General features: G+C 36.9%; 1 protein-coding gene across 1 annotated transcript in view; it reads right to left on the bottom strand.

Moving 5' to 3' along the window:
- WDR25 (WD repeat domain 25) overlaps positions 1-16859 on the bottom strand; it is a 58233-nt gene that overhangs the window by 38968 nt on the left and 2406 nt on the right. Inside the window, exon 2 of the mRNA XM_041401574.1 lies at positions 15363-16114. Within this exon, the coding sequence (XP_041257508.1) occupies positions 15363-16055 (693 nt within the window). The 5' untranslated portion in view covers positions 16056-16114. The remainder of the gene's footprint in view (positions 1-15362; positions 16115-16859) is intronic.

Below are 16859 nucleotides of genomic sequence, written 5' to 3'. Positions count from 1 at the left end.
AACATGTTGAAGATCCTTCCACGATCAGATTCACTTTATTATTTTAGCTTCCTAGTACTCAATGTCTCCTCCATTTGTGCTGCCATCACTAAACCACTTTTACTACTTGAAAAAATATTCATCACTCCCCTTGGTTATGCCTTCCTGTACCTGTAGTTACCTCCACTCCCACTGCACAAAGCACAGATAATTAGTTTAATTAATCTTCATGACTGTTTCTAAAATTTAGTAGCTTTTCGTCCTGTTCTCCAAACTAGTTTGAAATTGATGCCTGAGAGATCAAACATCCGCTTAGCATGTTGTAAATGCTGTCCCAAATTAATAACTAGAAAGTATTTAATGTATATATAGACAAATATTATTCTGAAATGTAAGCTACAGGTTATTACCAGGATTTCAATGGACTCTCCATTCACACAGTTCGTGAAAAGAGCAGGCAGAGAGAATATGCAGTTTGTAAGTAAAAGTAGTTGACAATAGAGGTTTTCTGCTAATTTAAGGCTCTTTTATATATCTAAATATATATATTTTTAATATGCATACATATATACACATAAGCATGTGTAAAGTGCACTGCTGCAAACAAGTCAAAAGGAAGATTGAATTGAAGAAAATTTTATTTTAATGGGAAAACCTTGAAGAGAATCCTTGGATATTTCAATTAAGTTTCTACCTAAAAAGCAGAGAAGAAAGATGGAAGAAGAAACCTGGAAACTAGAATATAGGGAGGATTTTCTAGGATCTATGAGGGGTTTTTTTTGGTTGCAGTGTAAGCTCTCTTGGGCTGTCGAATACCCTCTGCCAAGAAAAAACATCCTTAGAGAGAGAAAAGCATACAGAGCGTAAGTGCTATGACTGGAAAAACCCCTTCTGGTATTATCATAAGCCATATTTCTTTAGCTGAAGATGTCAACACACCTTTGTAATACCTCATGATGGATCTAGCCTGCCAGTCTAATTTGCTACTGCTTCTCTTTTCTTATGCTGCCAAGGGAAAAAAAAATCAACTGATTGCAATTGCTTTTTTTTTTTTTTTTTAAATATTATACACATCACAGTTCAGGTGTTAAAAATCAAATTGAATGAAATAACTGATTATCTGTGCTGCAGTGGTACAGGTAAAGAGCACAGAGGGCCTAAGCAACTGCAACATTTTCAGAATGATTTAAATAAAATCTGGATTTTATACTGAGAAACCTTTAGAAGCAAAATACATTTTTCACAGTAGGTAAGAGATTCCAGAAACATAAGTACTACCTTGAGTAATTATTGTTAATTAACTAGCAATGAGGCACTATTTCCAAATGTGACATTTAAAGCACATAATGTGATTGTGAATATTCACAAAGATAATTAAGTTCATCTGCTTCAAGTCCTTGATTTCAGCACATCTGAAAACACCTCTTAAACTATCATTAGACCTGTAATCAAGTATTTTGTTGCTCAGGAAAATTGCACACCTTTGCTTACCTGCTAATATTGGAATATGTATTCAAATGCCAGTACATGGCTTTTGATAAGGGACTCTCCTTCAGGCAAATGCTGAGGAGAAAAAAACACTAATTCTGATTGTTTTCTCAGATGGGACAATTAAAAATTAATTCCTCACACCATCAGATGGAAACAACATCAAAAATTTCTGAGTTTCCCTAACTGAACTCAAGATCACAAGACTGATGTAAGCCATACGTGACTGAAAAACTTCATCATCAAGTCAAAGGTACCCCCAATGCACATACTGAGGATACTATTCATGTTAGGTTGCGTCCATTTCTCTACAAAAAGAAAAATGCAACCTAATTCAGGTATGAAATACAATGTAAAACGTAAAAATGTGAAAATCAGAAAATGCATTGACTTCATTCTCTTGGAAAAAAAAGTTTTAACCATTACTCTTCAGAGGCAGAAGGAGTCTTTGATCATCAACTCTGATCTTGGTCTTGATCAAGACCTTCTTGGAGAAATAAACTCTGAAAATAGAAAAAAAATAGAAAAAAAATGACCCCAAGAACAGAATGTCGGAAGAGTCATGATTTGGTGTTTTGTCCTTTGTTCTTTTAAGAGTAAAGACAGCTTCTTTCCACTAGAAAAGAGATTAATGAATAATGTGCTCCAAGATGGAGAAGAAACATTTTGACAGCATTCTAAAGTACAAAAGGTTAAATTTACTCTATCGCTCTCCAATTATTTGACATAGAGGATTTTTAATCAGTCAAAACAACAGTGTGAATTAATATGTACTCTAAGGATGTCCTACTGGTCTGTATCTCTCAGCCCAGTTTGAATAGCAGCTTTATTGTGTGCCAGAAAACTCTTCCTCGATCAAACCTTTATCAAGGATTACGTTTGAAGAGAAAAATAAGGCAAAATCTTTCTAAAAAAAGAAAAATGTTCTTAAGGTGCATAGTGCCAAGAAACTCCTGACCTCGTCTAAAAGCCACTTCTTGCTGCTGCCTGGCTGCATTAAGTGTAGATTTACTGTTCTACTTCAAAGCCCATTGCAAGTACAGGCAATGCCAACTGCCAGGAGAATAGAGGGGATGAGACCCTCTGTGCCATGGGTCCTTAACCCCTGCCAGCACCCTGCTCATACCAGCAGCCAGCTGGACTTCACTCAGGAGGGGTGTCATCCTCCAGGAAAGTGTTGGTCCATTCTCAGTGAAAGTAGAACACCTGACCCCAAACACAGCATACATCTCATACAACCATTTCCAGGCTTGCAAAGAATCAAGAGATCTACATGTTACCCATCTTCTCCAAGATCTGTTTCCTTAAACTATAAATAGATTGAGAAAACAAGAAGAAAAAAAATGTTCTACAGTCTCTGGAGATGAACAACAGTGAGAATTACGAACATGCTGCTGCACTCCTACTAAACACAACTTCAGATAAAAGTGATCTTCAACCTAACTAATCAATAAAATCATAATTGTAGTTCTCTTCCAAGTGCTCAAAGTGTGTTTCAGAGAAAACACGCTTTCAGAGAAAAGCGTGTTTCAGAGAAAACCTACTCAGGATTATCCAAAACAAGAAATACAGGATAAGAGTAAAACTTACTATAGCTCTTCCTTTCCCTTATTCTGTGCAAGAACACCAGAATGCTGTTGAAACACTCTCTTACAGTCATTCAGTAGCGACCTTTGGCAAGTTTCATGAAGAATTATTCTGTTCCCGTATAAAGTGGTCAGCAAAATGAAATAGGTTGTGAGAGGTTAGACTACACTAAATACTGCTACACTAACATTACTACCACCAAGCATAACAGGTTAGTCCTAAGGCAAGGCAGGTTGCCAAACTGGCATTAATTGAAGGACAAGCGCACATCCTCAAAGCTACTGGACATTTTCAATCCCCCAGAGCAGTGGGCTCTTGCTTTTTATAACAAAACAACCAAGGAATAGAAGGAATAAGTAAAAAGCAAAACTATGCCATTAGTATTTTCTCCTGTTATATTTCTAAGTATGATAAAATAATGTCCTCAGACATTTCGGGGGAATATATATGTATGTTTTTGTTGCTCATCACTGAATTTACAGCAAATTAAGAAGAAAGCAACAGCTTAAAACATGTTTTTCAATTGAATTCATCTGCTCTACAGAGCTAGCATGATGGTATTAGACCATATGCACCATAACACAGATTATTGTATGCTGTTTTCTCACCCCATTCTAAAGTCCAAATTAAGTATCTTCTGAATTATTGCAGAGGTTTGTACCAAAGAAGCCTAGAAATTAGGCAGCACAAATGAAAAATCAGAAATTCTCAGCCAAAACATGAAATAGTTGAGCAAAGTCAGACGAAACAGCAAGACTCATACCAACAGAGACTTTGAAATTTTAGTCATCTGTATCAATCAACCTTTTTTAGCTAATTCCCACTATTTTCACAAGAGATGAGCTCACCAAATGCTGAGTAACATGGCAAACTGACAAGAAAAGAATAAAGAGAGAAAATAGGAAAATGAAAAGAGAACCACTGTTTTTTACTCTGAAGACAGGCAACCTTTACATTATACACAATACTCACAAAAAACCCCAATTTGTACATAAGTGTATACATGCAGAGATTTAAAATCATGAGTTATCAAGGACTCTATCCTTCTCAAGAGCAAAGTGTTTCTGCCATGCCATCAATTGTCATCTTTTAACATAGTGTGCTCTTTATTGGGCAGAAAGATTCTGGGACAACTACGTCTGAAGCGAATCACAAGTTTTCCATAAATCATTGACTCTAAGGAATATGCTCATATAGATCATATTCTCAGCCAGCTAAAAGTTATGAGAGTGACTACAAAACAGCAACTGTACATCCATGCTGGGCAGACAGTGCAAGAGAGTAACTTCCCACACACACCAAAACAAAGTGAAGAATTCCCACCTAGTTTGCAGTTAACCTTTAAGTGTTTTGTGACTAATCACTGCACTATGGCTAACCCTGTGCACGTTCCTCAAATGGCAAGTTCCTGGAAAACGCAGAAGTGAAAAGAAGTTACAATATCTTTACAAATCAGCTAGTGATTCAAGCTATCGTTTGTTCTAAAATATGAAAAATCAGAATTATTTTAGCATAAGACAAAGCTAAGTATAGTGAATATACTTAAATCCCCACCCCTGCAGTACACTACATATCCACAGAAATGTACTTCAGATACACTAGCTACTTCACACACAGCAGTGGGTGTGTTTGGGATGACATGGTTCAAGCAGAGCAGTTTGACGCACACATCCAAGTAATTCAAGAGAAACATACATTTAAAACATACATGACAGGTAGCTATTAAGAATTACTTTCAAACCACTAAATTCCCCACTGCTGCCCCTATGTGGGGAGAAGAACACGGCATAAATGTACCAGCTTCTCATCAACTTCAGAATGCAGTGAATGTGTTAAGAATAACACGTGTGCTCACAACACCTAAAAGCACAAACCCACCAGTAGTTACTAGCAGACAGTACTTGTGCCCAGAAAACACTTCAACAATCAAGATCTTACCAGCAGGCAAAGGAGAACTTCAAATGTATTGCAGCTCTCCAGGAGATAATTAGCTAAATTACTATAGCCATTTATTAAATAATCTGGTTTCCCCTTCATCTCTATGAATCATATTCATTAGCATCAATCACTTCTTGAAGTCACAAACATTTATGCTCTATTAAAAGCAGGGATTCCTCAAAAGTGCTAGACACCTCAATTTCAGACTTACAGCACTTTGGAGGGAAATTGCCTTAAATATCCTCAGTTCCTACAGGTAAGGAAGGACTGGCTACTTTCACAAGCATATCCCACAGACACTTGCATCCCACAGATTTGGAGCATCCACTATTGGTGTAAGTACTGTTCTATTTACAGCACAAGTCTTAGCAACTGCACTCCCAGCTTCTGAAACACTCTGTGTCTACTCCTGCTGGCCTGTGACTTATTTCTGAAAACAAGAGGGAGAAAACTACCACAGACAAACTCCTTTTAGTTTAATGGTTCTTTTTCCTTAAGCTTCAGTTAAACAGTAACTATTAAAATTCAAATCATAGCTGTTTGTACTGTACCTCAATACTATCATACTTTTTTAATATAAAACTGCCAATCAGCTAAGGCTACTCGTGCTTTACAGCTTCATATTGATCTATGTACACATATAAAATCAGATATCATCAGACACCATCTTCTTCACACAGTCAATAAAACAAAGTACAAATAAAACAAACAAAAAGGAGGAATTAAACCTGTCTCTTTCTTGCACATCATCCACTGGGAGCAGCTGGCACAGCAGGGACAACAGCCATGGACAAGTTCTGGTGACCTAACCATCACATGAGTGGTGGCTGTTCATCAGCACAACAGAGCTGGGCACTGTCAGCTGTGCACCCACTGACATTTGTGCAATGTCACAGAGTAACCCACCACTGCAGCAGGTCTAAAAATAAAAATAATGGTATGGAGTTCTACTTAGGGACTAATTTCTATTTGGAAGAAATTACCTAATCCAAATTTACAGGCAAATTCTGTCCAACCCCAATGTTAACCAGGTGATTTTCTTATTTTAAGAAGTAGTTTTTGCAGTCTTACTGCCCACCCTGATTTGGAGTAATATCTGAAAGGCAGTACACAGTTAGTGATTTAGAATGGTTACCTGAAAACCTGAGCTATAATGAATCTTGCATTTATCAGTCAGCCTGGGCTAGTTTCATTTTCTCTACAACTTCATTTTTTCAACTAAAAAATAAACCATTTGTAATTCCCAAGGCTATTGAGAATGTAAATAACTGGGGAGAGAAAAAAAAAATAAAACACAAACAAAAACAAAGAGAAAAACCCAAAAAAATCAAAATATTAAAGATCCTCTTCTCTGAAAAATGTAGATGCAATCCTAATCCCACTGATGTCAGTGACATAACCCAGTATTAAACATGAAAACTAGCCATTTTATTATGGAAATAAACTATTAATTATGTCAAGCAACTACATGTTTTGCTAGCAATGAGGACATCTTAACTAGCACCATTTCAGTACCAGCAAGCAAAGTAAGATTGAACTATCTAATTAATTTTAATTTCTTCTGCATTGTTAACATAGTGCTAGCTTTAACATGTTTATATGACTATGTCAGCCCTAACCACCTGCACCCAACTCCCATCCTTTCCACAGAAAACCAGCTGTGTCCCTCCCTTAGTTGATAAAAATACAAAATTCCATGCACTAGTCACAATGTTCAAAATGAGAAAAATTCTTTTAAAGAGTAAATTATAATTTGAAAAAAGGCAAGGAGACCAGAGAAAAGGATGGATTCCTAGTTCTGACTTCAGGAAACAAGGTGTTACATGGCTGGCACAGCCACAACACACAAGCACATAAAGTCTTCACAATCATGCCCAGTGTTCTTAATCCATCAACCAACAGAAACATCTGAGAAAGGCAGAAGTTTTTATAACATTTTCAGGTATGTCCTGGAAGAGAAACAGCAGTTTTATTTAAAAGAATATAAAATAAAGTCTCCACAAGCACAGCGAACGTACAGACCAGCCTTAACAATCTAACCAGCCTGTCACCCAGCACACAGGAGCTGGAAGACAAACCCAACACAATTCCATACCAGCCACAAAATGCTTTTTCTTTGAAGAGAGACAATTACTGCAATGAAACATGTTATGTATGATAAAGGACTGTAAGTCATTAGTTTCATAGTAATGAAGCAAGTTCTTTGATGAACAAGGGGTTTTCTAATGTTTCTTTCTCCTGTAATTTAAAGGGAATTTATAACTAACAGTTGCTTTTTTTATAGAATAAATATATAGCAAAGGCATCAATTAAATTCTTTCTATGAGGCTTATCCAAAGATCAAGAGTTAGCAATCCTTGTTACATTCACTGATATTATGACCTTAAAGATGCAGCTATATGACACATGCTAAAAATAAAATCTGCTTTAAAAAAAGCAAGGACATGAACATAGTGAAAAGAATAGAAACTTCAGAAACTTCACTCTTTCTAGCCCAGATGCCAGATAAATCCTACACAAGTAATCTCTCTATACAACCTGAAAAAGTGGAGCAAAATTTCTCATAAAGTTGTTTCCTTGACAACATTGACAAACCAAGAAGGATAAGGAATCAAAGTCATAAGACGCCTTGTGGCTTTGTTAGCAGATTTTTTTAAATATATAGCAGTATGCAAGATGCAGCTATAAAGCCAGATTTCTAGAAAAGAAGCAAAGTTAGATTGGTTTTATTTATATTTTCAAACAGCAAAAATATTCAGAATTTCATAACTATTACCAAAAAAATGATACTCCCATAATGTATTACAGCCACTTAAGAACTTAAAACTACTCCAGCTCATTTTTTTTTCCCAAGTACCAAAATCTTCACTTTTTCACCAGCAATCTTACTGACACACCCAGAATAGGGACAATACCATCATACATCTGTCCATCTCAGCTGACATTCTGCCACGAGCCTGCCCAGCAGATGCCCACATGGTGCTGGTGTAACTGGAGAGCTCAGATCTTCACTTTTTCACCAGCAATCTTACTGACACACCCAGAATAGGGACAACACCATCATACATCTGTCCATCTGAGCATTCTGCCACGAGCCTGCCCAACAGATGCCCACACGGTGCTGGTGTAACTGGAGAGCTCACCTCAGGACATTCCCGCTTCAGCTGCGTTAGAGGCACTGCCCCACTGCCATGTCCCACTGCCATGTCCCACTGCCATGCCCAGCCCTGACTCTGCCCTGGCAGGAGCACAAGGTTGCTTTCTCCTCTGCTGCTTCAGAGACACAGGAAACAACTGGAAGAGCTCCCAGCAGAAAGGAAGTGCAGAGCTCACCCATTCAAGACAGATGGGTTGCTAAGAAAAAAGTCAGATAAACACTTTAAATTCCTCATACTTCTGCAAATAATGATACAAGTAACCAAAACTCTTTCTAGGTAACATGAGAGAACAGAATCCTTTCTTCCACATCACTGTTAAGGATATTTAGAAGTCACTCTCTAAAATCTTGGATTTACACAGAAAAAAGGTTTGTGAAATAATACTGTCACAACAACGGTGTTATCCTGTGCACCTCACCTGTGGCCACTTGGCACCTGTTGATCAGTGTCAACCAAATTTCACAGAAGGCCTCAGTGTTTTTCCCTCAAGGCTTAATCATGCTAAGCAGCTGAATAAAAGACACTGCAGAAGCTCCAGAGAAAGAAACTGAAGAGGATTTGTAGTCAGACTCAAAATACAGGCAGGCTTCAGTAACTTCCCTGCTCTTGGAAGAACTTTTATTTTCAAAATTTTTCTTTAAATAATTCCCAATTTATTTTTGCAGGGGCAAGGGGGAACACAGGCGTACTAGCTACACTGTGAAATATCGATCCCACTCTTCTCCCCCACAGCCACATCCTCTCACACAGCCATAAAGCAGCCAAAAAATGTTCACAAGAACACTGGGGGTATCACTCCTGCATCCTTTAAGGAAATCCTAAGACAGGAGTAATTTCCAAGTGGAAAAAAACTCATGACATCACAAAGCTAAAAACCTCACCCAGAAGCTGAGGGGTTCACTGCAATTTTGCCCTCTCCCTTTTCCTCAAATGTCAGTCTTCATACAAGTGTTAAGATAAATTCTAATCCAAAGCAGTACTGAATTTAGTTCCTGATAGTGCAGAAGGAAAGAAACAATGGCTTATCAAACCCTACAGAGATGAGGATGGTGCTATTTATACTCAAAGAAATATACTCCTCTGAAAAAAATCCTTTGAGGCCTAAGAGTATGTCAAACACTCAGAACATAATAAAAACTATACAAGTCATCTCCAGCTGTGGATTCTGAAAAAGTGAACAAAGGCATTACAAGGATTTCTGTTTCCTTGACAACTGCATCACTGGAAACAAGGAAATAATTAAAAAAATATATCTCTCTAACAGCAATCTCTAAACATTATCAAGGCACTAAAATACCAAATGTGAAACGACTCTTACCCACACAAACCTTTGGGATGAAGAGACCAAAATTCACCACTTTCATGAACTGCTCTTTGCTGATACATATCACCAGCTTTTGCAGAACAATTGTGAGAGCTATCTATTACATCCTGACCTGGATTATCATCTACCCATGGCACAGCAAGAAGCTTTCACTGATGGTCAAGTACATTCCTTCCTGCATGATGTTCCTTTTCTTACAAAAATAAGCATTATGGAGGGTACTACTCATTGAAGTGTATGAAATAATTTTGTTAGAAGATGATCAAGGTATACAAAAAAGGCTGGTATTACCATGCATGCGCCTATCACATAAGTGCACTGCCATCTTAATAATCAGCAATCTTAAAGTCACTGGAAAAAACATGCACAGTTCTATACAGAGAAGAGAAGAAGGCCAAACCTTCATAAAGAGAGCTTTGCTTCAGTATTTCTGCTAATATTTAGCAGCCTCTTCAACATGAAAACAATGGGTTTTTTTCCCCACATCTAGGTAAGCAGCACACAATATCCAGAATATTAGCATTTCCTTGCCACTTCCAGGATAATGAGGAGAACTACTTGTTATTTTTAATATACAGTATTAAAAATGTATCAACAGAGATCTTCAAAACATTTCAAATAAAGAACATATGTATCAAAGAGGACGACTTCCCAATTTGTCACCTACAGTTAAAGGAATGTTGCCACAATTAGATTTTAAAAATCAATCTAAGAGTTGCCCTACTTGAGGTACTAGCAGCATGATAGCTAATTCTGCTTAGTGAACAGTTTGTGCCCAGCCTAGCTGTGACAGGGCTACAGCCATCTGACAGTCATGCCTGAGTGTACAGGAAATATGCTGGCAGCTTAAATTTATTTCTTAATAAATAGACATGCCTGTGACAGAACAACAAGAAACACTACCTATTCCAAGTGAATTGTGTACAGAATGGTTGGAAGCAGAAATATTAGATTTTGTTACTCTGAGACAGGGTAATGGCCAATATCTAGGAAATTTGTGTTGTTACTATCTGTATGGATTGAGGCTATCATGTTCTATCATTCAGTCCAATACAACAGGATCAAGAATAACAAAATTCCTGGAACATACTACTGTGCTATCTTTCTCCTAACAGACACAAAATCACAAAATAATAAAATACTTTGAAAGTATAATTGAAAATCGTATTTCTTGTGGCACTTGTGACACTTGACACACTCCAGGAACCAAAATCCATACATTAAATTTAATGAGCATGAGTAACATACCACTCTTGAGGTAGCAAGTTACAAAGATTAACTACCTAGGAGCTCAGGAATCCCAACTTGAAAATAAGCACCGACCAGAAGAGGACTTAAAGGCACCACAAACCTTTGACTTGTTCTTCTTTACTCATCCACTTAGAGACTGACCCCTAGTCTGAATCAGTATGGTTGTTATGTTCTTAATCATGGGAAGTCAGCAATGCCCCTGTTCAAGAGGCTTATATTATTAAACTCATTTTAAAAACTTTTACTTTACTTGTATCGATAGAGCTGTGACTAAATGACAATACAACTAGGGCAGTGGGAAACAAAATATATAAGAAAAACTTGCAACAATGTATAGAACACAAAGTGCTATTAATATACATTTTGCATACTCAAGAATTGCAGCACTTTCTTTCCTTGATCTTGTTTAACAATGGAGAGTGAAAGTGCTGAAAATTAAGAAATCATAACACCTGCTGTGATGTTCTAAATAAAATATGAGAAACATAAAATTAACAGCTAGCAGATGATTATATAAAGATGTTACCTTGAGTTAATTTTAAGGTAAACTAGGAAATACAGAAAAAAGGCATAGGATGCTGAAGTTATGAACAATTGTTAAAAAGCTAAGTCCAGCACCAGTAACCAGTGAAAATGTTAACATCTGTGTGGCTCTGTGTAACAACAAGATTTTCTAAATAAAAGACACAGACAATGTGAATGCAGCATTGTGGTTTCTGCAGCTGATAAAGACACAACTTTTTAATGTTCTCTGCTACCAAAGACAAAAAGCTGTATTCAATGGTAACTGTGATTCTGGATTCTGTATTGGGGTGCTAAACCAGAAATACCTAAACAAGGTCTGATGTTCAAAAAGCATTGAATATCCACACTATGGGAACCAGGCACCTTGAACAGCAGTGATAACTCTCAAAATTTATGCAAAAAAAAAAAAAAAAAAAAAAAAAAAAAAAAAAAACAGTAGATGAGGTATTACAATCATGAACACTATTTTGGTGTTCAAGTAGGAAAAGCAGTAGATGCCTAAAATTCATTTACAGCAGCTATTCAAACAGAACATAGAGAAGGGTTATTCAAAGAAAACAAATTTAATCCCTTCAGACAACAATGTTTCACAGTCCTTAAAACACATACCTAAGCCAAAACCACAAACCACTCACAATAATGTTACAGTGTAACTGTGAAGAGAAGCACTGCGACAGTAAGAGCTCCCCATTCCCAACAAATTTAAAATTTAGCATTAAAGATTCTTGTATTAATGTTCCAGATTTGAAGAACCATGCATAATTTGCAATACCTATCACTTCCCAGATGGGGTTCTATCTTATTTTCAGGTCCCTCCAAAAACTCAGGGGTTTTCTTACACATTTAGCAACACATGCATAAACTTGTAACTTTGGTCTTTCAACACACATAGAGGCAAATATTAAAGTCTTTGAGTCCTCATTCAAAGACAGTTTAGTTTCCATCCCTTTCTAACACACTGAGGTGCCCCATCTGCTGGCACGAGTCTTACTGTAAAGAATTCTGCCCCTGGGCTGAAAACTGATACTTTTTCCAACTTCACCACTTGATAACTGTTTGAGTTGTTTTAAATACAGCAACACAAAAGAAATCAGATCAAATACTTCTAAAGAAAACCATAAAATGCTCTAACACAGTTCATTCATTCCCAACTATGCAAGTTATTTTTACTAGATGCTTCCGATGATCTTCCAGCTCTGTTTATTATTCCAGCTCTGAAGGTTATTCTTCAGTCAACAGAAACTGAAAACAACAACTCATTTATTGTAAATACTTTAGCATGACTTACACTGATTCATAAAGGTGTTAAAGTGCACTTTTCAACCCAAGAGAACATAAATGAAAAACTGTTCTTTTCTCCTGATCTAAACAGGATACATACACATATTTAAAAAGTAAAAAAAAAAAAAAAAAATCTCCCTGATAAAAAAAGAAAAAAAACAAAAAAAAAAAAAAAAAAAAAAAAAAAAAAAAAAAAAAAAATCAGTTCCATATACACATTTTAGACATAAATGTGTGACACAAATGACTTGGTCATCATAATTTACACAGAAATAAACAAAAATTATGATCACTAAGGTAAGTACAGCAAGTGTTTCTTCCTTCTCCATGCCAAGTTAAAAAAAAAAAAATCCTTTCCAACAAAGGAAAATTCTTAGTTTGAGATGAAAGAGGAAGTTATTAAGAGGAAATTATAAGAACAGATAAAATATACAGAAGTGGCTAAACACTACACAAATTGAGTTCAACTATAGAGCTCTGATTCAAGCACCACTTAAGCTACCATCGTCATCTCAACTTAGAACACTCCATTCTGAGAAATTCCCACTAATACTGGACTCTAAAAAATATAAATGTCTTAATGCATAGGCTGGGTGTAAGGACTGAATCCAAGGCATTTACTCTTAAAAAAAGTCACAGTTATTCCTGTGACTAACTGAAAGTACAGAGTTTTGAGGGTCTGAATTGCCTCTTCTCTCTGATCATACAGAAGTTTTAGGCTTTTAAGCGTGCTTTGAGCTTTACCCAAATTAGATGTCAAAAGTAAACCATGCAAACATCCTGAGTATCTGCATATTCCCATTAGAGGGAAAGAGGACACACATCCACTGCCTGGATTTTAATGAGCAATTCCAAGCAGATGTTTTTTGGGGGAAAAAAAGATACAATCTATGTGAAGTTAAAAGGATGAAGAAAAAGAATAGCTGACCTGCATTTTCAATCAATTGTTTTATGCCTATACCGGAAAATTGACAACTTCAGCCAACAGCAGACAGCCAAAATCAACTCCCAGAAAGACAAGCAGTGCTGCCACAGTCACCAGGGATTTATGTGCTCGTGATCCTAGCAAGGGAGGGAATCGGGAGCCTAACACCCGGTGAATCCTCGGTGTCACCGCGCCCTCTGCTGCCCAGGACAGCCGGCGTGCAGCGGCGGACAGCGACGCGGTTCCCTGAGAAACAACAGCAAGGAGCATCCATGGCTGGCTGCTGCACCCCAGAACACAACGTGCGGCTTCACACACTTCCTAAGAGCTACGTTATTCCTTCATTAATTTTTTAGACCTGCATGCTCTGAAGTGTTGTCTAGTATACTTAATTTATATTGAATTTTCTAGGTTTGAGGGACCTAAAATAGTCAGATTTCTTCAAAAAACGGCTTTACTGTTAATTACTGCTTCCAAGCAGGCATAGTAACAGTGATTCGGAAAAAGAATTTTTCTTTATGTTCAGAAGACAAACCAGACTGGCCGTTATTTCAACTTTTTAATAATTTTATGTTGCAGTAAAAACTTAGATTTTAGATTTTTTCTACCAAATTCAATACATCCGTAACTTCACTTGTCAGTACAAATGAGGCTCTGGAATTGTCAAGAAACCTTAAGCAGATGGTGTGACAGTTTAAGACAAAAGGTCAAATTCAGACATCCAGAGGTCAGTACTGTACCATCTAAATTTACATTGCTGCTTAACAGAAACATCCATCAGCACTTTTTGCATATCTTAGCCTTTTCCTTCTAAGTCTGTTCTTCAAGCAAAAGCCAAGATATAACAAATATACTAAAGACAGCTTGCAAGGAGAAACAAAGGTACTTTTTTCCTACATTTAATGTTTAAGAAAAAGAGGTTTCAAAATCCTGGTAAAGAAGATGGAGGAACTATGTTGGTATGCTGGTACAAGGGATATTCTTCTTAAGATTTACTAAAGTCCTAAATTTTAGAAGCAGGAAAATGATTGTGCCTGTAATGGTGAATACATGTTAGATGCAACAAAGCATGTCTTCCACCAGAAAAGACACTTTCTGTGCACTCTTATCAAAGGTATGCTCCTCTGCAAGGCCACTTCAGAAGACTATTATTTGAACTCAGAGGCACAATCAGCCCTGTATCTGGGAAAGCATATACATAAAATACTTTTAACCATTTTACAAACAAAAGCCTCATTGGACTGACTAAATTACCAAAGAACTGAAGACAAATTCATTAAAGCTAGGAGGAAAACTCACTGTGAGTATTGAGCAACTAACCCTTGAAACAACTTAAAGTGGGAAGACCCCTTAGATCATGACAAGACAGTTCTGAGACGCAAAATCCATCTGACCTGATCAACCTCCTCCAGCAGATGTCACACAGGCCTGTCAGAATAATTAGAAATATTATTCCAGTGGTGGCAGTTAGCTGCTTAATGACTGATGGCAGAATCCAGGTGCATACCCTAGTGCTCATGGCCGTTGTGATAAAACACTGATTGAGATCATGTGAAGCGACCTAGCAGAAATCTAACTTCTTAAGGTCTAAAACACTGACATGTCTAAAATTTAAAAAAAAAAATAAAAATAATTTTAAGAAATTAAAAGAAAAAAAAAAAACACAAAAAACCACCAAAAATTTAAAAAACCCACAAAAAACCACACCAAATTCCAAGCTAATGGAACTAACTGTGGGTATAGTGAAGGATTAGGCTGCAAGTTTATAATAATCTTATAAACCATCTCCTCAAATTCTGAGTATGTTGGAATTGTTAAATACACACATGTAAGGATGTTATTTCCAGAAGAGCATTGTTTAATACAACATGAAGATTGAGCCACAAAGCATCTTGCTTTACATTACCTTGACTGTTTTGTCCATGGAAGCTGAGAGAAGCATGTGACTTTGTTCTCGTACAGGACACCACTGGATTTCATTAACAGGGCCGCTATGTTTAGACATGTAAAATATTAAGCTTTTGGGAACTTCAGTTACTTTATATTTAGATCCCAAATATGGCTTAATTAATTCAGAGATCTTCCTTAAAGCCTGCTCTCCTGATCCACTTAACTTAACATCACAATCTGAGCTACCTCTCTGGTCAGATTCTTCTTTTTCAGGGTTACTGGAATTTTCTTGACGCAGTCGTTTAGGGATGTATGGTCTAATTCCTGGTAGGGTAGTAGTGCTGTCTTTATGTGTTCTCTTCTGGGAAATGCCATTTCCAGAATTTGTTGAAGAGCTTGAAGCCTGTTGATAGTTTTTGTAAGCCACAGATATTGCAGCATGGCCAGAGTAAACCCTCTGACAATAGGGAGGTGCCTTATTCGGTGCATAATGCCCAGGGGGATCTTCACAAACCGGGCTCCTGCCACATCTGCCAGTGCTCCCAGCAGGGCGCATTTCATGCGCAGATTTTGTACTACCAGGTGCAAAGTGCTGAACACAACTCACAGAAGAACTCAGCTGGTTTGTCTGTCTGCCAGAAGCATCAGGGGCTTCAGTCTTTTCAGTTTCTGTCTCGGAGTCTGAATCTTCATAAGCAACCAAACTCATTATGGCTAGACACAGCAGACTCCAGAGATCTCAGTGCTGCAATCCTCCAAAATTATGATCTAAAATAAAGAATTGATCATTCAGAGCACAATTAATTACAGAAACTACAATCTGAGTAACTCAGGGATATAAATATGCCTTTAAAAAAAAATCAAAACTCTTATTTCTGTTTATAAATGGAATTTATTCCTCTATTATAACACACTGTACATTCTATTAAGAAACACAATTTGCCTCCAAGCCCTTTGCATACATTTTTAATGCATTGCAGAGGTGTATTTGCATACCACAAAACAATGACAAGGAGGATGAAAAGGAAAACAACCTTACAGTACAAATACAGCAAATTACTTTGCCTTACTTCCAGCATTACATCCACACACACACACAGAAGAAATTAATTAATTATATAGTGGTTTTGCATGTACTTTTATAAGAATACAAATACTACAACTCTTCTGGAGTCAGTTTAACAATTTCTATTTCTTAACACTACAGATGACTTGAAAGAAGTGTGAAGGGGTTCACCTGGCAGTTAAAGTGTAAACACATTTTTGACCCTTTCAGCAGCCTTGCAGTATGAGGAAATTTTCCAACTATATCCACAGAGCATGTTCCACACATGGAACATGTGTTTTACAGATCAGATATGCCAGAAGCTACACTGAATTCACTATTTGCATTTACTTACAGAAAAATGAGAGCATAGATGCCTCAACTGTGAAATAAGTTTTTTTTCATTGTGTCCAGAAGAAATCTCCTATCAATATAGCATATGTAACACGAGGAATAATTCACCCTGAT

The sequence above is a fragment of the Onychostruthus taczanowskii genome, unplaced genomic scaffold (genome assembly GCF_017590055.1).
Source record: "Onychostruthus taczanowskii isolate IOZ18803 unplaced genomic scaffold, ASM1759005v1 scaffold1, whole genome shotgun sequence".
Lineage (NCBI taxonomy): Eukaryota > Metazoa > Chordata > Aves > Passeriformes > Passeridae > Onychostruthus > Onychostruthus taczanowskii.
Note: the sequence above shows the minus strand (reverse complement) of the source record. Positions and strands in the feature narration are given on the sequence as shown.